Source organism: Homarus americanus, unplaced genomic scaffold (assembly GCF_018991925.1).
Source record: "Homarus americanus isolate GMGI-L3 unplaced genomic scaffold, GMGI_Hamer_2.0 scaffold29478, whole genome shotgun sequence".
Taxonomy (NCBI): Eukaryota; Metazoa; Arthropoda; class Malacostraca; order Decapoda; family Nephropidae; genus Homarus; species Homarus americanus.
Window position 1 is genome coordinate 153,397 of NW_024747997.1, and position 24,567 is coordinate 177,963.

Genomic DNA, 24,567 nt, shown 5'->3' on the forward strand with positions numbered 1-24,567 from the left:
AGTGCAGATCTTTGAGACAATGACTCAAAATTGTTGGAAAGTGATGTAGTATCTGAAAGTGTAGTATATGATAGTGTTACAACAACTGCCTCCACACTGCCTACCTTCACTGCCTCTACACTCACTTCAAGATCCAGGAGCCCTTTGGAATTGAAGGGAAGCAGCTTTTTAAATAAATAATCACTATTATTTATGTTGAACATGTTATTATTGTTTTTTCATAACATGTTAATTTGCTAAACTGGATCACCGTTCCCTCCAATTAATCTGAATTAATGAGGTTTCACTGTACATATACAGGGAGTCCCTGGGTTACAAACGGGTACAGTTCCCGAGGACATTCGTAAGTCTGATTTGTACATAAGTCAGAACACGTTTAAAATCCAACAGACGGTTATCGAACATGTTCTAACCTGTCACAGTGTGACAAGGCTCAACTCGATTGCTTCACTCAGTACAAGTGGACGTGTGTTGAAGTATAGACGTGTTCTTACACTCGGTCAGAAAATGTCAGACTACAAAACTGAGTAACGAGTTAACATCAAGTTTCTCGTTAAACTTAAGAAAACCACGACAGAAACTTTTCAATTATTGACTGAGGCTTACGGTGAAAATTGCATGTCTCGTGCACCCGTTTTTGAATGGCACAAACGATTTTCGGAAGGCAGAGAAACCGAGAAAGATGATGACCACCCAGGCTGTCCACGCGCAGCAGTTACCGATGACAACACTGAGAAAGTGCGAATGTGATTAGAAAAAAACGCGGGTTGCGTGTTCGAGCAATAGCCGAGAAATTTAATTTAGACAGGGAAAGTGTTCAACACACTCTAACGGAAGAATTGAACATGACAAAGGTTTGTGCAAAAAATGGTTCAAAAAATGCTGTCATATGAACAAAGTGCCAGCCCATAATGCTTTGTCTGTAAAGCAGATTTTAGCCAATAAAAACATCACTGTGCTTGAGCACCCGCCCTATTCGCCAGACCTGGCTCCCTACGACTTCTACCTCTTCCCAAAGATGAAGTCCGTGCTCAAAAGAACCAATTTTTTGTCGGTAGAAGAAGTGAAAACAATAACGACGGAGCTCCTCAACAGCCTTACAGAACATGATCTGCGACAGCATCACATGCAGCTGTGTGTCAACTCAGAAGGGAACTACTTTGAAGGTGATCACAGATGATTTTCTTAATTTGGTAAATAAAAAGAGTTACAGCATCAGTCTCATTTTTTTTGTGTGTTGGACCTTGTATGTTACACTACACAAAATTATGTGAAGTTATTTCTTATTTACATAAACACATTGGTGAATTCTAGGATAAAACAGTTGATGTTAGAGGCAGTCCTAAAAGATCCTGGAACATTAGAAATAACAAGAAGTCTGCAGGAAATAAATTAAAAATCTCCACTTTAAAGATATAACCCAAACTTTACCTCATAAGATGTGATGACAACAGGGTAGACTGATATATTAGTTCCCTCTATAGTCTTCAGAACTTTAAGCTTTCTTCTCTTCTCTGTACGTACTGTGTCCTGACCATGGTAGAGCACTATAGGTATCTAGAATTAAAATTTCAATCTGTTATACCTGACAGAATTATCAGAAATATGGACAAACTTACAACTTCTTTACTCTATACATCCAGTCTGTTTCCCACCAACAAAGGATCCAGTTACCTGTCCAATGATCCATAGGTTAATTGTCTCTAATTCTGGCATTATATTTCCCTTCCTTTTCTCATGTATGTTAGAATCATTATTGATTTCAGTCAATGTATACTCTTCATAATTTCCATTCCCCACCCATTATTGAAACACCCAAATTTTTTTAGAATTACTGTACCTCCTCCTCTCTAATCACATTACCAACTAGATTTTTCACTTGAAATCTACTGGAGAAACTGTCAGGTAATGTTATGCTACTTATTATCTTCTCAACTTTCAGGCTCACATCTTCTTTCACATTCCGAGTCTTTTAATTTTCAAAGCAGAGTTGTTTTTTTAATACATCAAAGTTTGTTACTTACCTTTGGGGCAAACCTCTGAAATTCAGCCATCCAATTGGTCAGCGTAGAGAGAGGACCACACACAAGGAAGGGGCCTGGCACCCCTTCCCCTACCAAATGACAGATGAGGGCAATGGTTTGGATGGTCTTACCCAAACCCATCTCATCTCCTAAAATCCCATTAACACCATTTTCAAACAAAACCTGTGAAAGGAACATCCCATTAATTGACTATCAAATAAGTTTAATAAAATAAGACAGACTATAAAACTGTATTATAATGTGTAACAAATTCTGTTAATCAGTGTGTATTTCTGTTAGTCTGTGATTAGTAAATTTATTAATCCTAAAGCTTATGTCTACCAAAATTAAATTGGACATGTTCCTGGGACTATAATAAGAAGAAATTGCATTTATGGGGCAAGGCAGTACAAACACCAACCAGTTTACAATAATAAAAAAACAAGATTGCACAAGGGAGAAGGGAAGGGAAGACCCTGAAATCTATTAAATGTTTTGTCCAATCAGTCATTCCACACTGATGGAGTTGGTCTTGATAATATAACAGATTGCATGAGGAAGATGGATCAAGGGGTACAAAAACCTCAATTCAATAGAAAACCAATTCGTCCACACTTTTTCATATCCTAAACTTACTAAAGCATCATACACAGTGAATTTTAGCAGCCATGTTGATTCACAGTACTTTATATTAGTTTTGAGTTGTCATACACACACACTCAAATCAAATTCCACTGTAGAGTAGATAGTCTACTGTCATTAATTGGACATCATCTAGCACGACCCCTCAAGACCCTCCTAATACACTTACTGTATATCATTGGTTCATCTCTCATGTTTCCTCTCCTCCTCAAGCCTTCAACACTGATGGTATCTTATAACAATCCAGTCTTAAATATCTTATAACTTAGATGAAGGACAAAGACACACAGGTGGACAAATGAACAAACCAATTACTCTGCAGTCTGTAGTAAGTAAATATAAGCTCTTATGTGTTAAAAATTAGAACAAAAAACCTGCATCGCTTACTGTCAGCCATGAAAAGCCATCCAGCTGATAGGGCCTCATGACACCATTTTCAAAGAGACGAGGTTGTTCCTCACGTTCAATAGTACTTGCTTCTGTCTCGTATGAAGCAGACTCCATACTGTTTTTTACGGTCTGGAAAAAAATAAATAATTAAAGCAAGCTAATTAATGTATAGTGTCCTCTCAATACTACTAATAACTTCATCATATCATTCAACAGCCACAAAAGTTCACTATCCCCTTATTTACTACAACTGAGACTAACAAAAAAGATTTTGGGTGTTGTATGAATGTAGTATTGAGGCATCACACTAGCTTTTCTATTGTCAATCATTTCATAAGTTGACTTTATTCATGAATCATCGGCGTTGTTGCTGGCTTTTGTCAAACGGTACAGACCGTCTGCACTGACAACTCATACAACAACTTACCGGAGTCAAATCAAGATCTATAATTGATACTACAAATACAGTACAGTACATCCGGATAATTTGCGGATTTTCATTTTACGGTTCTCGGTTATTCTCAGATGACTCCCTGGGCGTACCCAAGAATGTCTATGGGTAGTTTCAAAGTTGCCGGCATTTTCACGGCCAGGACAGGGAGCCATTCGTTCTAGAGACAGTAATTTCCTTTCTTGTAATATATATGTGTGTGTGTGTGTGTGTGTGTGTGTGTGTGTGTAGACACACACAAAACACCTATAAATAAATAATAATGGGAAAAAATCCTCTCACAAATAATCAAATGCAGTATTAAAAATGTCTACTCCGTGATTTATTAATAACAAAACATTATTATTCATTTGTATGTGTTTTGTGACACACACACACACACACATATATATATATATATATACAATACAAGTAAAAGAAATAATTGTCATAAGGGCAAACACATAAAGGGCTTCGTACACAAGTAAAAATGTAACCCCCTCCAAAAGGAAAAACAAATAAATTCCAGCAAGTGTAGTTATCTACAGATATCTCTGTTAGCTGGAAAAATTGGTGCAGAACACTTCAGGAAAAGTGAGATTTCCAGGTAACAAGACAACTCTCGCAAACCCAGAAAAAAAATTCCCCATGCTCAAACCCGGAAAAAAATTCCCCATCCCTGGAATTTTTTCATAATTTTCCAAAATGCCTCATTATTTCATCTCTCAAACCCAGAAAAAATCCCACCCTTCCTTGAAATTTTCCAGGTACCTGAAAAATTGTCTTGGAGTTTCCAGAAAATGAGCCATCCTGACCAAAATCCCATTAAGATCATACACAATCCCTGTGAGTCCCGGTCAAATAGCCGATGGTTATTCGGCTGGGAATCCCAGTCAAATAACCACTTCAAACTTTTTAACTTTATAATCTTAAGCAACTTTTAACTTTAATATAATGTAGCACAACCTTTTAACTTCTCTACAATCTTAAACAACTGTTCAATCTGTGAATAATATTAAGAAACTCTTTAACTTGCCTATAATATTTGGGGGGAGATAAAACATTACCACATCAGATAATATCAACTCGACTTCACTGATAATGCTGACCTTGCCAAACACACCCTAACCCTTTAGTTAAACTGTAAAGAATAAAGTCGGCAAGAAGGAAAGGCTACCAATTTGCTCTTCAATTATTGTAGCTGACTTACATCAGTGGAAATGACATCAGCCATGTTATATTTGCCATCTCTGACACGCTTTACAGGACGACCACCACAATTACTTGTCAGCTTACGCTTCTTTCCATCTCCTTCAACAGATTCCTGAGAGCTGGTTCCTGCATCTGAAACAAACAACTTGTTAATCACACTTACTCGAAAATATCAGTGAATGCAGTAGTTGATTCTGGAAAGATTAAGGGGAAAAAAATAAATGGATTGGCAGAACTTATTTTTTTACAGAAGTACTGTATTGAACAAAATAAATACTAAGTTAAGGCATATGTACCAGTTACGGTGTGGCTTAATTGTCTCCCAGGTAAGGGGGTCGATTTGGCACTTTTTCAGGTTTGTCTTAAGACTATCCGTATACCTTTACAGTTGCCCACCAGCGTTACGTTTACTATTCATTAGGTGACTGTAAAGTAGCTGCTTTGGCAGTCTACTGTCGTTCATGCAGGTAACATGGCCAGTCCAGCATAGTAGAACATGGACAATGGTAGCCTCAATGCTCCTACAGTTGGTGTCAGCAAGAATACTGGCATTTGTTCTCTTGTCTTCCCAGTGAACTCAGAGGATGGAACGTAGACTACGTTGGTGAAAGTTTTCAAGTGTCTTGACGTGCCTCCTGTATAACAGGGTAGGAAGGACCACTAATCGATAGACGTGTAACTTTGTAGATAATTTCAGCTCCCTACAGCTGAAGACAGGGTTTCTGAAGACAGGGTTTCGGAGTCTGCCAAAGGCTTGAGATGCACATCTGATCCGATACCGAATCTCTTCATCAATGTCCGCTGTGGTGGACAGGTGGGAGCCGAGATGCCAAAAGTGGGTAACATTACAGAGGGTAATACCGTTTAGATGGATGGATGGTGGAGGTGTGGCTGAACCAGGGGCAGGCTGAAAGAGAATCCGAGTCTTACGTAGATTCACTTCAAGGCCGAAATATGCATACGCATCTGAGTAGGATTTGAGGATCTCCTGTAGGTCGCAGTCAGTGTGAGCGACAAGGGTGAGGTCATCTGCATAGCTCATTAATGGATGATGTTGACACCTTTGTTCCTGCCTGGAGTCGTCTTATGTTGAAAAGACCCTTCACCCGGTACTCTATGTCCACCCCGCAAACTAAATTGGCACTGGCATGAGTAAGGAACGCAGCCAAGATGATGGAAAAGAGAGTTGGTGCCAGAACACACCTTGTTTAACCCCCGTTTGGATGGGGAAGAGCTCAGACTGGGTGCCATTGTGCAGGACACTGCCGTTCATGCCATCGTCGAGTTGCCTCACAATGGCATAACGGCTTGAGGGTCCACCAGAGGGCTTCCCTGTTGACCGAGTCGAAGGCCTTGGTTAGGTCGACGAAAGCCATGTACAGGTCACGACGCTGTTCTCTGCATTTTTTCTGTATCTGACGGGCAGCAAAGACCATGTCAGTGGTGTCACATGATGGTCTAAAGCCACACTGAGATTCTGGGAGGAAGTTTTCCGCCTCAGGAAGAAGTCTATTTAGGTGGACTCGGGCGATAATCTTGCCAGCTACGGACAGCAGCGATTTCCCGTGGTAGTTGTCACAGTCTGACCTGTCTCCCTTGCTCTTATAAATATTGACAATGGAGGCATCTTCAAGAGCTTGGGGGATTTCCTCCTTTTCCCATATATTCTCCAGGAGAGAGTGGAGACGGCTGGTAAGCAGAGGTCCTCCTGCTTTATACACCTCAGCTGGGATTCCATCAGGCCCTGAGGCATTGTTCTTTTTCATCTGTTTGAGGGCAGTAGCTACCTCATCCAGGGATGGAGGATAGCTGAGGTGGGTCAGCTCTGGATGCTGCAGGACCTGCTGGGTAGTTAGAACATCCTCATCGGTGTTTCGGTTGAACAGCGAATGGTTGTGCTCTATCCAGCGCTGAAGGAGGCCTTCATTATCTTTAATTATGAAGTTAACGTTGGATGACCGGAGGGGGGCTGAGCCACGAATGATTGGCCCATAAAATGTTTGTGGAATTTGAAAAATTCGTGCAACTTGTGCTGATCTACAAATTTTTGTGTTTCACATGCTTTATTTTTAAATAAGTCGTCCTTTAGATTGCGAAGTTCCCACTGGGTTGCCGCTTTCTTCTTGCGGAAGCTATCGGCTTTGGTCCGAGACTGGGGATTGTTCTGCCAGTCAGTTAAAACAGCATGTTTATCATCGACGAGTACATTGATTGCCAGGTCATTTTCATCAAACCAGTCCTGGTGTATTCTTTAGATCTGGCCGAGGGTCTGTCTGCAGGTTTTTGTCATGACAGTGTCGAGAATATCCCATTCGGCACTGGGATTTGGGTTGTTTGCTGTTGGGTTGTTTATCAGCCCATGTTCGAGCTGCTCTCTGAAAGCATGGGCTACTGTTGGCTCCTCCAGACACTTAGTGTTAAAACCTCTTTTGGAGACTTGCTGCCTTCGCCATTTTAGAGCGACGTGAAGTGAGAGCGTGGCTCTGATGAGCCGATGATCAATGTCACAGTGGTTTGAGCCATGCATCCCACAGGTGATGAGGACATCTCAGTGATCTCTTTCTCTGACAATGATGTGGTCAATGAGATGCCAGTGTTTGGATCGTGGGTGTTGCCACGAACTCTTGAACTTGTCGGCCTGTCTAAACAAGGTATTGGTGATAGTGAGTGTATACAAGAATATCTGGGATCAAGGCACACTCCTATCTTTACCAAAAAAAATAAAAATAAAACAAATAAAATCATTACACTGTAGAACCATTCAGTGAAAAACAAGAACCAACAAACCCAAGCCTTACTCTTCATCATAGGTCCAATAATATTTTAAGCAGCCTGAAAGGAGAAAGGCATAACAATGGCCTGAGTGAAGAATGTGGCAAAGAATACCTTATACACTCGGTTAAACTATATTTACAATTCTTGTGCAATAAAAAATGACACCACCATAGAAACGAACTAATTATATATTTTAAATGAAATAAAAAATTAGGCCTACCATAATAAGAAGGAATTGTCTCACAATCACACCTACCAACCCTAGTGAGACAACACAATTGTTCAGTTCCAAATTCATCAGATCCCTCCTGAAATATACTGTTTTACCGAGTGTACATTTATAAGTTAGAAGATAAGTCAAGAGTGATATTATGTGATGCATCCAATATTCTTTAAATTATAGTTCTTGCCATACCTTCAGACTGTGAATTTTCCTTATCAGTATCTTCTCTGCCATGTTTTGATCTGAAAACCAAAACCAAAATACCTGTAGTACAACATACAGTATATAAGCCTCAATGGGTGTTTTATGAAATATCATCTATATATTATAGTACAACCTAATATGGTCATCCCCAGCATTATGGACATCAGGATTGCAGAATTTGTAAAGTAATACAGTATCTCCGTTACCCAGAATCCTTCAAACCCAAAACTCTCAGATAGCGAGAATTGAAATTTGATCAGAAAATCGTTCCCAATGCCGGTATTTTCCAGAAAATTACGACTTTGGGAAAAATTTTACGAGGGGCACATTTTCCGGAAATTTCTGAGAAAATTTTCCCAATACCCAGAAAATTCCGGGGATGGGGGAGTTTTTCCGGGTTTGAGAGATGAAAATGAGGCACATTTTCCATAAATTCCGAGAACAATTTCCCAATACCCGGAAAATTTCGGGGATGAGGGATATGTTTCCAGGTTTGAGAAATGATGTAATTGGCAATTTCTGGAACTTCCGGGGAAATTTTTCCGTTACCCAGAAAATTCCAGGATGAAGCATTTTTTCCGGCTTTGAGAGTCATCTCGTTACCCGAAATCTCTCATTCCCGGAAGTGCTCTGCACTAATTGTTCCGGCCAACGGAGATATCACTGCGTACATGTCAACCATGATCTAATAGCACCAAATTTACACAATTTCTAAGTCTCTTTTTTTTTTCTTGCCAATGAATGAATTTACGAAACGAAAACCCTAAAGTTACTGAAGTTTCTAGTTTCTGTCTTTTTCCATAATGTCAGAAGACTAACAAAGGTATCTGAGAGCATCCTGTACTGAGCAAGGACAATTAACACTGATGTCTAAACCTTTGATGTGTGTAGCCTCATTCTTGAGGAGCTTACGAAGTACGTTTAGAAACTATATAAAGAACATACTGTACAGTAGGGTCGGGATATATAGCGATTTTTCCTAAGATTTTTTTATATCGCAACTACCAAAATTATCGTCATTTTCCAATATATAGCGAGAAATTTATTTATTTTGTGAGGGAAATCGGGCAGGATAATTTCAAATTTAACGCCATGGCAAACAAATGCCTTATTTGCTCACCAGAGGCGCCACCGTGGCTGCTCACTCACGCTCGCCCGCACAGTCTTTCTGAGTGAGTGACAAGTCAGCAGCCGACTCTACTGCATTAGTGTTTTATTCAGTATGAAAATAAACTCATTAAGTCAAATTTAGTCACTTTTATTGGCCTCCAGAACCTAACCCTACTTTCCTTATTGATTACATGTACTGTACAGTGGTCCCTCGATTAACGAACGGTTCAATTAACGAAATTTCAGTTAACGACTTAGTTCCCATAAGGATTTTCAGTTCCACTAACGAACAAAACTTTGATTAACGACAGCCTTACGAGAAACACGCCTGGTTGTGCGCATCAGCTGATTGGCTAGTCCACCAATACAGTAATTGGTTCTATGTTTACATTCGTTTCCAGTGGAATAAATATCAAGAAAGTTGTGCTCTTGAATATTTTTGCATTTTTTATATTAAAATTATTGGTCAGTCTAATTTAGTTAACATATTGATAATATATACAGTACAGGGAACAGTTTTTGTGTGCCAATCAGCTGATCGAATCAACCACCAACGCTTCTCAGTTGTTTACAGTGGAGTGAACATCCAGTTTGTTGGTCTCTTGAATATTTTTGCATTTTTACATTAAAATTATTGGTCATTCTGAAATTTAGTTCACATATTGATAATATACACTGCAGAAATTATTATGAAACATGAAGAAGGCATTAGAACCAATGCACTTTGTAAAGAATATGGCATGTCGTCAACGGCTGCCGGGAAAACGACATACACACCTCAAAGTAAGTTAAAATACAGTACAGTATTCTATTGTTTTTTATTTATTATTTTACAGTAAAATGTACAGTATTTAGTTTATATTTAATGTTTTGTTAATTCTATTACTGGTATACAGTACTTTGTATGTACTTTTTCTGAGTTGAAACCAATTACCCAATATCCCATTGAAATAAAAGATTCAGTTAACGAAATTTTGGGTTAACAACAGACTCTGTGGAACCAATGGGGTTCGTTAATCGAGGGACCACTACTGTATAAAGATAATATTTGGGGAATAAAGATTGTCCACACTGCCCATCATCATCATCCTCCTGCTCCACCATCACCACCCTCCTGCTCCACCATCACCACCATCCTGCTCCATCACCACCATCCTGCTCCACCATCACCACCATCCTGCTCCACCATCACCACCATCCTGCTCCACCATCACCACCATCCTGCTCCACCATCACCTTCACAGTAACCACCACCACACCTTGAATACCAACTACCATTTTCTTATATGTAGAACACATTTTAATTCTGATTAAACTCTTAAGGAGAGTACAGTACAGTGTATTGCAAGTACTGTACTGTACAATTATTAAAAAAATTGGTTGTAAACAATTTTGGAGTCATTTCCTTCAGTTGATTTTTTAGGAACTTATTTACAAATTTAAAATTGTAATCCTTGGGATAACCTGCTTCAATTTATGGATTTTCAATTTAAGAACAGTTTTTCAAGAATGCAATCCTTCTGTAGATCAAGGGCAACTTGTATAACTACTAAATCCTTGATACTGTACAGAACAAAAATTAAACCATTAGCAAATACAAGATAACACAAGAAGCGATTAAGGTTTTCTTATGACTTGTCTTAGTACACACTTGATGCATCAATTACCAGTGCATTATACTGTTTGAGTATACAGCAAGTTCTCTCAGTTTACACATTTTACCACCATTCACCAAGTCCAGAAAGAGGCCAATAAGTGAAAGTGGTAGCAGCAATGCTAAAAGAACCTGTACTTGGACATTAAGATGAAAAATGTTGCTTTGGTGTTTGAGGCAGGTGAACCACTTAGCCAAATCCACTCGACCACCTGATGCACACTACTGCACCACCTAACATACTGATCATCATCATCTGGCAAGGTGAATTCACTCTTTTGTGTATTATTAAAAAAAATCAAATAATTATCAAATTTCAATTAAATTAATTTTAAAATGCTTATTACAATCTTAAGTATGATCACACCTTGGGGTGACTTTCTGGGGATGCATCTGGGTTCATGTTCAAGAGAATATCACACTGAGGTCAAATTTTCTACAACATATCCTTTCCATAATGCTGGGGGTAACTGTACAGTACTATACAGGTATATCTATAGCATGTATAAATTTGTATCTTAGTTTTACTGTGCAAAGAAATATTTGACAATGATATCATTAAACTAACCTGGACTTGCCCTTTTTTTTCTTCATAGATTCCTGAGATTCAATTTGCTTCAAGAGAAACTGACTGTAGAACTCAGACTTATTAAGCAGATGCATTAGCCGCTTGTATCTGTAAAAAATAAAAACGTCAATCAATTCTTAAGAAGTCCCACGTCTAATAGCTAGTTTTAGCAAACTGCGAATGGAAAACCACCTACCGTTCTCCAGACCCACAATGACCTCGTACACTATTCTGTCTTTTAGAATTTTTTTTTTCAGCAGACATTTTTCTCTAACTCTTGATCTATGTCCTGTGTTCCTCACCTTTCCTACACTGTTCTTTACATCATCCTCTGTATCACATCCTAACTGCAGTATATAGTCCTTTCTGGTACAATATACTCAGTAGACTAATTCCTTTTCTAAGAGATATATACAATATCTTTTCTTCATGCATAAAACTTTCTGTTTTCATTAATGTTGCTGCACTCGTTACACTAATTATGATATATTCACTCATAAATTACATTATAAACACATCTCAAATTTCACAGAATTACAGTACAGTACCTGTACAGTACACAGGGTGTCTAGTGGCCAGACAAATCAAAATTCCCTGGCTTTCCAGGTTTTCCAGGTGTAAATTTGAAAAATTCCAGGTAACATTAATATGGTATTTATTATGACAAAATACCAAAATTAGAGGTTTTCAATACTATGTACTGTATATACAAGTGGGAAATTTAAAGATGATATAAATTATATTAATCAAGAAATTGAAGGCCCTTTTGTGACCCATCCCAAGCCTAGTGATGAACATTGGATTTGTGCAATTTGTGGGTCAACCTTAACGTTCCAAAAAAGCCAGAAATTCTGGCAAAAACCGAAAAATCACACTCCTGATCCACCTACAGTGTATGACTCATGATTAATATGTGGAATAAGCCACTTAATTATAAGAACAATTCATCTCTGACAACAGTCACTGCAGAATTAGTAGGTATAACCTGTAATATTTGGTTACTTGATCGCTAACATGAAATATGATAGGTACACAAAATTCAGTTTTTGGAGTGGGCGATTTATTGGAATTTGTTCCTAAAAATTTAAATATTTACCTATTATACAGTACAGCATTAATTTATGGTAAGATTGCTATAAAAATAACAATATTTAGAAGTTGAACTGAATTCACATAAAAAATTCCAGGTATATTTTAAAATTCCCTGGCTTTTCCAGGTTTTCCAGCCCCAATTAAAATTCCCGACCTTTTCCAGACCAGTAGACACCCTGGTACAGTACTAAAAAATAGCAATGGGATATAAGGAGGCAGACACTCAGTGAAGTAGTAGTTTTTCTACAGTACATGATCTTGTATATTTATTTACAGTACTTAGCAGTCTTGTCATACTGTACTATACAGAACTAGTTGAGCTGCATCGCTTAACCCATGAGGGAGAAGAGATAGTGCACCCACCCACACAGTGTATTCACTCCCAGTAAACACTGCTCCTTGCACTGTCACTATGTTGAAATGAACTGTAGTTTGAGCTTTTCCCCATCTAGTTATTATATGTCTTATTTGTGTCACTTATGTTACTTGTATATTATTTGTAATTCGAAACCCATTCCCCAAATATGTAACTGTATATTTTCAGCCTTCTGGCTGCCAAGCTCTTTCAATAAACCGTTAATTATTATTATTATTACACCCACCCACACACACCGACCCACACACACCCACCCACCCACACCCACATCAGGTCCCTCATAACACCACCTGTGAGGGAACTACTACACCATGTGATGCCCCTCATAACACCACCTGTGAGGGAACTACTACACCACGTGATGCCCCTCATAACGCCATCTGTGATCTACGTGACCTCCACTGTAAACATTAATCTGTATGTTCACTGTATGTTCCTTTACCTTTCTCTAAAGAAGGCTTTTGTTAAACCACCAATGTATGTAATAAGTCATTTATGTCCAATGTATATTTTCAGCCTTCGAGCTGCAGAACTTTTTCAATAAACCGTTAATTATTATTATTATTTTATTATTACACACACAGAGTATTCTTGTATATAATAGCCACTCACCTAACACCAAGGCATGCACTTACATAAGAACGAAAGAAAATAAGGAGTCTGCAATAGGCCGGTTGGCCTGTGCATGGCAGCTCCTGTCGAGAGTTACTACCACTCTCTATCATCCATGAATCTATCCAGCCTCCCTTTGAAACTTTCCAGCATTCCAGCACTTACTACAAAGTTGCTCAGCTTGTTCCACTCGTCCACCACCCTATTTGTAAACCAGGTCCTTCCTATCTCCCTCCTAAACCTAAACTTATCCAACTTGAATCCGTTGTTCCGAGTCCTATCCTGCTCGGATATTATAAGAACTTTATCTATATCACCTTTATTGATTCCTTTCACCCACTTGAATACTTCTATCATATCTCCCCGCACTCTTCGTCTTTCTAGGGAATGCAAGTTTAGTTTCTTTAACCTATCCTGATATGGAAGGTTTCTAAGTCCCGGAATCATTTTCGTCATTCTTCGCTGCAACCGATTCTAGTGAATTGATATCCATTCTATAATAAGGGCACCAGAACTGAACCGCATAATCGAGGTGCCCTGACTAGCGAAGATATAGTTGCAATAAGACCTCTGCACTCTTATTACTTACACTTCTAGATATAAAACCCAATACTCTGTTTGCCTTATTTCGAACATTAACGCACTGTTTTCTAGGCCGTAGGTCCGGGCTTACAAGTACCCCTAGGTCTCTTTCACAAGTCAACTTCTCTAGGTTGATGTTGTTAAGGCTGTATACATTGACAGTATTTGTTCTTCCAATATTAAGTACACTGCACTTGCTGGTGTTGAATTTCATTTGCCATTTTTCAGACCACCCCTGCAGTTTATTTAGATCCTCCTGTAATGCATTTGCATCCTGCCCTGAATTAATTTGCCGCCCTATTTTGGTGTCATCCGCAAACTTGCTTATGTCACTGCTGATCCCAGTATCTAGATAGTTTATGTAGATTATGAACAAGAGTGGGCCTAGTACTGACCCCTGGGGAACCCCACTGGTTACACGACCCCACTCAGATTTAACACCATCTACGCTGACCCTCTGCGTTCTATCGGTGAGCCATGATTTTATCCAATTTAAAACTTTCCCCTCAATACCATGAGCCTTAGTTTTTCTCAGAAGCCTCTGATGCGGTACTCTGTCAAATGCTTACCACCTTTGTCTCCGTGGTGAAAATGTGAGCGAACAAATCCCCATTCCAAGGCTGTCAATGTAATTGAGTAGTCAAGCTAACCAGTGTCACTATCACCCAGAAAACCATCATTATCTCTAATATCAGTGCTGCCATATTGCTTATGTTACCTCCCAAAGCGCATTTGGTACTGTACGTGTATCCCACACCCGAGATAATATTTACAGTGTAGAGTAATACAGTATTCCTACTTTAACGGTGATCTCAAGCTTAGGCATGGATTGCCAATTAAGTAATAGTTCACACTAGATACTTATTGTTTCTATGCCCCTACATTTCAAAGGAGATTTTGAGTTACTGCTTTGTGTACAAGGAGCAATGAATCCACACCACTCAGCATGGCAGGTATATGCATACTGTACATGGGAATAACAGAGAAGCAGATAATAGGATAAAATCTGCCTTCGTACGCAAACCCTTCAGATAATTTTTTTGTTTACCTTTGTTCTTGCAATTCATTTTCTTGGCGTTGTCTTTCTTCTATCCTTAAGCGTATCTCCTCCTCTTCTTTCTTGTTAGCCATCTCCAGCTTCTCTTCCTCAGCCTGCATCTCAGCTGTTAATACACCCTCGTCAACAGATGGGGATTTATCCACTGGCAAATAAGCATAAAATTATTAAAAATATTGTTTAAAAAAAAATTAAATAAATAATGTGTTAACACACACACACACACACACACACACACACACACACACACACACACACACACACACACACACACACACACACACACACACACACACACACACACACACACACACACACACACACACACACACACACACACACACACACACACACACACACACACACACACACACACACACACACACACACACACACACACACACACACACACACACACACACACACACACACACACACACACACACACACACACACACACACACACACACACACACACACACACACACACACACACACACACACACACACACACACACACACACACACACACACACACACACACACACACACACACACACACACACACACACACACACACACACACACACACACACACACACACACACACACACACACACACACACACACACACACACACACACACACACACACACACACACACACACACACACACACACACACACACACACACACACACACACACACACACACACACACACACACACACACACACACACACACACACACACACACACACACACACACACACACACACACACACACACACACACACACACACACACACACACACACACACACACACACACACACACACACACACACACACACACACACACACACACACACACACACACACACACACACACACACACACACACACACACACACACACACACACACACACACACACACACACACACACACACACACACACACACACACACACACACACACACACACACACACACACACACACACACACACACACACACACACACACACACACACACACACACACACACACACACACACACACACACACACACACACACACACACACACACACACACACACACACGTAGTAGGCAGCTACCAAACAGGGAGGTACTACTGCCTGGGAAGACATTGGAAGCATAATGTGTTGTCTAATGGTAGACCCTGCTGCCATATGGCATCACGAAAATTGTGACCAAGTCCCAGGTTGGTGATCTGACTTTCTGCCTCATTTACACACAATTGCAGGGTCTCAATTGTTTCTCTCACTTTGACAACACAACATACATATATTGTTTCTCTGTGAGAGAGCGTAAAGCGCCAAGATGAGAGAGGGTGGCACACCATACAAAGTAGTCCGTGTTGGGTGACAACGTTATATCGAATCGGTCGGGTCGTAAAACAACGTTAAGAGAGGAATGGGTGTATTATTACACAAACACACACTTACCCATCTTCCATTCATGATCAAATTATCAATAATATCTATCATATTACAGTGGTCCCTCGATTAACGAGATTTCGGTTAATGAGTTACCTTCTATAAGATTCTTAACTTCGGTTAACGAGCAATCCCTCGATTAACGAGTTTCTTACGAGCCGACCTCAACGTGTTTTCGCTTGCATTTGGCAGTCCATCAGCTGTAGTATTAGTCCGCCAATACAGTAATCGGTTCTAGGGCTTATATTCCTTACCATTTTAGTAAATGTCAAGAAGTTTGTACTATTCAATAATTTTAAAAGTTTAATATTAAATTTTTTAGTCATTTTAACAATTATTGAACATAATTGAAGGTAAGGAAACTAGTTTAATGTGCGCCATCCAGCCTGTCAACACAACAAACAGGCGCCAGTCTCTCTGTCTTTTCAGTGGAGGTAACATCTTGCTTGAGACTCTCTTCAACTAAATGCTTTTTTCTGTGTTTGCAAGCAAATTATTGGTCATTTTGAAATGTATTTTACAAATTGACAATATATAATGCAATGCAGTGTTGATTTAAAGAAAATAATCTTGAATTACACCAAGAAAACTAAAATTCTATGGGTGAAATGGCGCCATGGGGTGACTTCTCTTCTCCCTTCTCCTCCACCCCCATTCTAATTCCCATCATCATCATCCAGGAGCCTTCTACATACACACCTCAGAGTAAGTGTACTTTTCTACCTTTTTTGTTGAATTTAGGCAATTTTCGGTGAGCTGGAACCAATTACCCAAAAACCCATTGAAACAATGGTTTCGGTTAACGAATTTTTCGGTTAACGAGCAACATTCTAGAACGGATTGTGCTCATTAACCGAGGGACCACTGTACTTACTGTACATAAAAACAAGACAGTACATGTATACTGAACAATAATCTCTTGTCACTATCTGTGGTTCTCAGTATCCATGTTTTAAATATTGTATAACATTTTATTAATAATGGTATCCAACTGGAAATGTCCCCGGGTTTCCCATGCCACTGTGACGGGACTGCAGGGTGGTCAGGTTACTGTTACCAGTCTTGATGGTTCAAGATGAAATACACAGAACTATGTGTGAGAGAGTTCATGGTGTCCCCCTGCCCTTATCACACACACTTGGCCTCTCCCCCACTTTCTCTTGAGTATCTCTGGCCCTACAAACCTCCCTGTGATGCTACTCTTAACACTTGTAATAGCTCCAGGGAGGATCACTACTCCCTGAGGTTACCAAGGATCACCTACCTATCTGATAGGCACATTGAATGTGATTGGGCAGATCAAACTAGCAAAGAGAAGGTTATTATGCATAAAAAAATTCATAGATGGTATAGATTAGATACATCAGAGGCCAGGGAGACATCAGCTCAGAAATTTGTGGAAGGGGTTAGTGAGAAGTACGGGGTAAATGAAAAATCAGTTATTGGAGCATGTGCTTTGGAATGGATGAAAATTATAGATCAAATATGTAGGAATGCGGTTAAGTCATGACAAGGGCAGGGACTCAGGGACCCAGGGAGGTAGGAGCCAGGGACTAACTTGGGGGTTTGGGATGAGGCGAGGTCACGGAGGTGTCATGACGGTGAATATAAGCAGCAAGTTGGTGATGAATTCACCAGTACCACTCTCTCTCTGTCTCTGTTTGAGTTTAACTTACGTTACCTTATTTATTTATGGACACAGATTGGACGATGCGTGGACACAGCAGCAGTGGCAAATAAAGAATTTTAAAAAGCATTCCCTTTTTTTTTCAGCCTCTCTATGTTTCCATTTGTAATTTTTTTATTAGATTTACATTAATATAAACGTGCTTGTAATAAAGTAGGGGTGTTTACTGCACCATAACATGTACAATAATTCTTATATGCAGGTACGTACCATATTTCAAGGAAAAAACCATAATTTTAACATCGGTGTACGATAATGTGGGTTGGCCGGCAGCGCAAGCCTGGTTTTAACCCAGCAAGACTGTTTTGGTTGCATAACATTAGTCACTCAGTAAAATTGAAGTTATAAATTATTGACACAACAAATATCTTCATAAATGGCTTCTGACCTGCATCTCCCCACTCAGAGGCTCCACTTCCATTTTCTTTTAAGTCTGATACCTCAAGCTGGTCTGAGTTATTGCTGCCTTCCCCAAGTTTTGCGGTGTTATCTGAAAATTATACAGAAAAGTACAAGTTATTTTAGAGTGGAGTTTTTCTAATACAAAGTGTATAGATGTTTATCTAGTACAGCACTGTTGTAAACAAATTGGAGTGTAAGGCAAGCTTCAACTTGGTAAAGACAAGTGGATAAAACATATAGCATCTCCTTTTTTTTCTTTACTGAAAAGCTACTACAAACTCACTTTTGACCTGCCTAAACTTGTTAATGGTATATGATGAAATGCACGACCTTAGCCCCTTGACCCACAACCAATTTTTATAAATACGCTGTACCTCCTGAGTACTGCCATGTAATTTTTGAAATCAATATTTTGGAAGTCCTTCCTTATTCACCAATCTTGCTGATATACCGTAGACCAAACATTCCACTTAGACTTCTCTCAAACAAATGAAAGATTGCTACTCTTGCTTACATTTCCTTTTGGTTAAAAGTTTATATAAATTTACAATAAACAAACTAATGTACAAGAAATATGCTGCAACACATTAGAATTAGTAGTTTTTATAACAATGTTCTCACCTGCTTCTAACGATATACTCAAGCCGTTGGTGTCTGAATGGCGTGCTGGATCTTCCTTCAATTTGTTTAAGGGCGCCATCTTGCTATTCTGAGGAAAAAAGTATTGAATATTGTACTAGAAAACAATGAAATGACTAGCTATGCCAAGAACAAATTGGTCTATATTATTGAAAAACCAATAACTGGACAATAAAAACATTTATTTTTCACTATTGCAGAGGGAAAGAAGAATAGGAAATGGCAAACAGGCTGTTGTAATGATCACGGTCTTGCATGTCAGTTAACGTAAAACCAGATGATTCATATTAAGCCCAATAGCCCACAAAACATGTAGCTATGCCTTCTTTATTGAATCCCCCGTCTGAGGCGTCTGTTTTCTCATCGCTTCAGGACGTCTGAGTCCTCCGTTTTCCCTCAATCTTAGAGTGCACCCGAGACTCCGTATTCCTTAGTATAACGACACAAAATTTTAAATTGCAACTGTAGTTGTATCTGTTAAGGCAACTTACGGTAGATGTCTGATTACAGATGGAACATTCAAGATCCCTTGTGCGTGATGTTGAAAGCTTCAACTGTCCTTATTGTTAGTGAAACTTGTCAAGTAAGTGAGTGTCTAGTCTGCCAGTACGAGCGGCATGTCCTTATACAGTGAGTTCTGCTATAACGCGTGTTTTGATAACGCGAATTTGATCGAACGCGATTTATGAATTCGGAACAATATTTGTATAACGCGAACTCGTTTGCTCTAACGCGATTCCACTCGAACGGTTGTTGTGACTTCAGTTCACGTTCGACATCACATGTTCAATTGAGTTATGTGTTTTGTTTGTGAACAATTGCAGAAATAATGTATGTAATATTTATGTATACAGTATACCTATATATTATAAGTAAATTGTACAATTTTACATAAAAGAGAAAATCAAATTACATAGCGTTTTACACCCGCGCTCTCTTTACATCATACACAGTGTTTACAGTTTACGTTCGACATCACATATTCAATTGATTTATGTGTTTTGTTTGTGAAGAATTGCAGAAATAATTTATGTAATATTTATGTATACAGTGAACCACTCACAAGGTCCTACAGTACCACTAATTATTTTATACTGAAACTTACGTTTGGGAAGCTGGATTAAAATGAAGATTACCGGTATATTAAAATAATAAAAATGTATTATAAACCTGTCTAACATACTGTAATAAACACAGCTGCTATTATCATCCACCCCCCCACCCCCATTTGCCAGTGACAAGAAAGGGAAAGTGACCTTGACTGTGACCGCCTGTGGCTATTTTTAGCCGTCCTTGTGTTCGGAGGTGGTCAGTAATGCATATCTGTATATTTACTGATCAATATATTTATCTCCTAAAAATAATTCATTTAAAATTTATTTTTTTGCAAAGAATATTCAGTAAATGACTGCATTAATTCTTGAAACTACCTACAGTGGTAAATTTAGGATATAAATAATGAACAGAAGTCACGTCATGGATTCGGAGTTTGGTCCTTAACGATCACCATAAATGTAGCCTCCCTTTGTCGCGAAACACGTATATAAATTAAAGAAAATACTTGCAGTATATTTAATATATTACAGTATATTATATGTATAAATAAATAAACAAATAAATTCAAATTCCCTTATCAGCCTGTGTTATATACAGAAATACTTGAGTCCCTGAGCGAGTACACAAAAAGAAAACGGAGGACTAAGACATCCTGAAGTGGATAGAGAACGGACATCTCTACTGGGGGACTCAAACGTTTCTCATGTTTTGTGGGCGCTCTAGCATAATATGAATAATATGTAAATTACAATTTACATATATACTGTATGTAAATTGTAAAATTTTAAATAAGAGAGAAAAACTAAATACATAGCGTTTAAAGTGTACTGTACAATGTTGTCACTTGGCGCGGGGTTATGCAGTGTTTACAGGTCACATTCGACATCACATGTTCAATTGATTTGTGTGTTTTGTTTGTGAACAATTGCAGAAATAATTTGTCATATTCATGTATACAGTATACCTGTACAGTATATGTAAATTGTAAAATTTTAAATAAGAGAGAAAACAAAATACAGTATGTAGCATTTTAGACCCGCGCGCTCTGTTTACACCACACGATCAGTCTGAAACACGTGGGAAGTTTTTAGGCGCCATCAGTGATTTTTTATTACTGTTTCTACAATTTTGTGACTATGGAAAAGAAGAATATCTCCGGGAAGCGTTCTGGTGATCGCATTTCCGGTGGTGATCGTAAAAGAAAGGCTATAACACTTGAAGAAAAACTTGATGTTGTCAAGCGTTTTGAAAATAAAGAAAGAACATGTGATATTGTGCGTGCAACGGGAATAAAGGAGTCTACTTTATGCACCATTAGAGACAATGCAGCAAAGATTAAAGCAAGCTGTATTGCTGGAAAAACCTTGAGTGCTAGCAAAAGTGGAGATCACGGCCAAAGGAAGTTGAGGAGATGGAATGGCTTCTAAGTGTTTGGATAGAAGATCAAAAGAAAGGGGAACTGGGACCAAGTTACAAGTATATTCATATTTTTTCAAAGTAAAGTGTAACATTTACTATATGATTTTATTATTAGATATGAATGTAACATATATTTAGGTTGTGCTATCCTTTGTGTTAGGCTAACAATTAAATTTTTTTCGATTTCGAGTAATCTGCACCTAACCCTATTTTCTCCATAAGCCCTGTTATTTCTATTGCGCGAATTTGTAGAACGCGAGGTTTTACAAGAACACAACTATCGCATTATAGCAGAACTGACTGTACCGTGAACGCTACTGTGATGGCCTCTTACGTGCATTCCACGTGGCTCCAGGACGTAAGCCAGCCTCATCAAAGGCAAATATTACTAGCAAAGACTCTAAAGTGACCAAGAGATCAAGAATAGTGAGGACCTTAATGTGTTTTTCCATTATTATACTATAATATGATTAGTTTTAAACAATGATGTTAGTAAATGCCGGTACAGTGCAACATTGCTCAGTGTGACCAATGGGTCGTGAGTGGAAAGCATGGCGTGGTTAAGTGATTTACAGCTGTGTGAACTGGGAGTACCCGTGAAATTCGAACCACCGACCCCCTAGAACAGCAGGCGAGTGTCCAGTGAGCAAATTCAAATTAGTAACAACTGCCCCATTCTGAAGCCAGTCATTGACTTGAAAGATCTGTGAGAATTTGGTAAACTTGACTAATCCAGTTTAATTATAAATAAAGTAATTCTTTAGCTACTGCTCTTGCACTCCAACTTCCAACTTTAGGACAATATACATAATATTAATGACTTTTTCCCTCCCCAACAAATCTTTGGCCGCAACATCTGAGCTTCGTCCGAAGTCACTTTGGTTTAACCTCACAGTAATGCCAAGTACTACTACATCATAAACATTCTCGTTCATAAAGTACAGTATTTACCAACCTAAAATAAAACACTACAGGTTAGTCTGGTACAAAAATATTCTGGAACATAGGCCCTGTGTTAACAAGGAACTACAGTATAGAAAACTTTTCTGGGGGATGATAATTTCATCCTTACCACATACAGTAAGTATCCCAAAACAGGTGAAGGAATTGAAAATTTCTTAATTTTGTTTATCCCAAGTTACTGTCATAAATAAATATCCACTCAGTGATGCCATATTGACAGTTTGCATGAATGTAGAACATTTCATAGACACGAATGCAACGAATACTTCCCAGTGTCCATTTCATATATACTAACACTTCCAGCAACTGTTACCTTATCATGATTTATCACAAAATGAACAAACCAAATCTACTTATCCAAGGATAAAAGGACTGTACACTATTTTAGGTTTGGTAGAATAGGTTAAGTTAAGTAAGTTTTGTTAGGTAAGGTATGGAAAGATCACTGGGATGGTTTTGCCAACACTTTAAGTGCCACACATGATACCTTCAAGTGGACTGAGTGAGGGAAAAACAAAATTACAATTCCACTACCTGTTATGGATTATTCTTGAAGTTAGAAGTTAAAGCTAAAATATAGATAACACCGGCTCCTCAAACTCAGCAACAAGACATTGTTCTTCTACAAGTGCTATTTTTTTATGCTTTGTGCACTGGTGACAACTGTTTCTTGTGCACTTGCTTTATTTTGGGGGTTATGGCTCCTTTCTCCTCGTTTGTTAGGTTAGGTTGGTTTGACTTTTTAAGTTAGGTCAGACTTGGTGAGGTGGGTTAGGTAGCTGGTGAGATCTGTGACAAACTCTAACCTTAATAATTGCTAAAACTAAATAATGTGGTTATTTGACCAAGATTCCCCGCCAAATAACCATCAGCTATGTGACTGGTACCCACAGGGATTGTGTATGATTTTAATGGGATTTTGGTCAGGATGACTGTGGGCATTACACTATAATTTAAATGTTGAATACTTTATCACTCTTTTCTTTAATTGTCTTCTGATACTCTGATATGTCCCACTTCTCTCATGGACACACTGTATATATAAGGTACTGTAATGTAATACTGTATACAAATTATACTGAGTAGGTTTTCTGTACTCAGTAGAATGTGGGGTACCATTCTCATTCCATGTTTTTTGGGGATTCATCGTTACTTGATATCAAACTTTTTCATGAGGTTAGGTTAGGTTAGGTCAGTTATTATACAGTAGTCATATTGGTAACATCAATTAGTAAATTTACACATATTTTATATGGTAAAATCATACAAATACAGTATAGCAAAATAATAATTATTAACATGGTAAAATAATGCATATACAATAATAGAGCTCCATAAACCATAGTCAAATAGCCAATGAATATTTGGCCAGGTACTGGTCAAATAACCCTTGCCAATAAATAAAATACTATACTGTCAGTATATTTTCATGTTTTCAATCCACATTTTCCCTCTTCTTTAAAACCCAGCCCACTCTGAGGTATTAATACTGAGAAAAGAGCCAAAACAAATAACAAATCATTGCGTAAGAAACAGATATCACCACTGCACAGAGCATAAAAATAGCGTACCATAGTGGATACAGGTACGGCAGCTGTATGCCAAAAGTCACACTAGATATAGGTATGGCACCCATATTGACGGAGCGTGTTGTTATTAGTTAACGGTAGGTTACATTTGTCAGAAAGAAGGCCATCTTAATAACTATCATGGTACAGTCTGCCCACCAGTCATGCACAGAGGCTGCTGTACTTATTTCCTGCATCTAAAGATAAACTCCAAAAAACTTTGTTCTCATTGCTGGGTCAACGAGCAGTTGTTTTCTATACTGTATATTCATTGGTTAGCTTGACAGAAAAAGATTCATATAGTTGCCAGTTAGCTAAGAGTTTAGTTAAGGTCATCCTAACCTAACTTTTCCAGCCTAACCTAACCTAGCCACAAAACCCAGGAACTATACCTAAATTAACCATGGGTTAATAAGCTTTGCC

General features: G+C 38.6%; 1 protein-coding gene across 2 annotated transcripts in view; it reads right to left on the bottom strand.

Annotated features, from left to right (window-relative positions):
• Positions 1–24,567, bottom strand: part of LOC121879910 (lymphocyte-specific helicase-like) — a 41,327-nt gene that overhangs the window by 15,824 nt on the left and 936 nt on the right. For both annotated transcript variants that reach the window (XM_042386704.1, XM_042386705.1), the window contains 9 exons: positions 19,121–19,208; positions 18,486–18,587; positions 14,943–15,096; positions 11,233–11,340; positions 7,889–7,938; positions 4,697–4,830; positions 3,054–3,185; positions 2,025–2,207; positions 1,432–1,557 (listed from right to left, as the gene is read on the bottom strand). In XM_042386704.1, the coding sequence (XP_042242638.1) occupies positions 1,432–1,557; positions 2,025–2,207; positions 3,054–3,185; positions 4,697–4,830; positions 7,889–7,938; positions 11,233–11,340; positions 14,943–15,096; positions 18,486–18,587; positions 19,121–19,208 (1,077 nt within the window). The remainder of the gene's footprint in view (positions 1–1,431; positions 1,558–2,024; positions 2,208–3,053; positions 3,186–4,696; positions 4,831–7,888; positions 7,939–11,232; positions 11,341–14,942; positions 15,097–18,485; positions 18,588–19,120; positions 19,209–24,567) is intronic.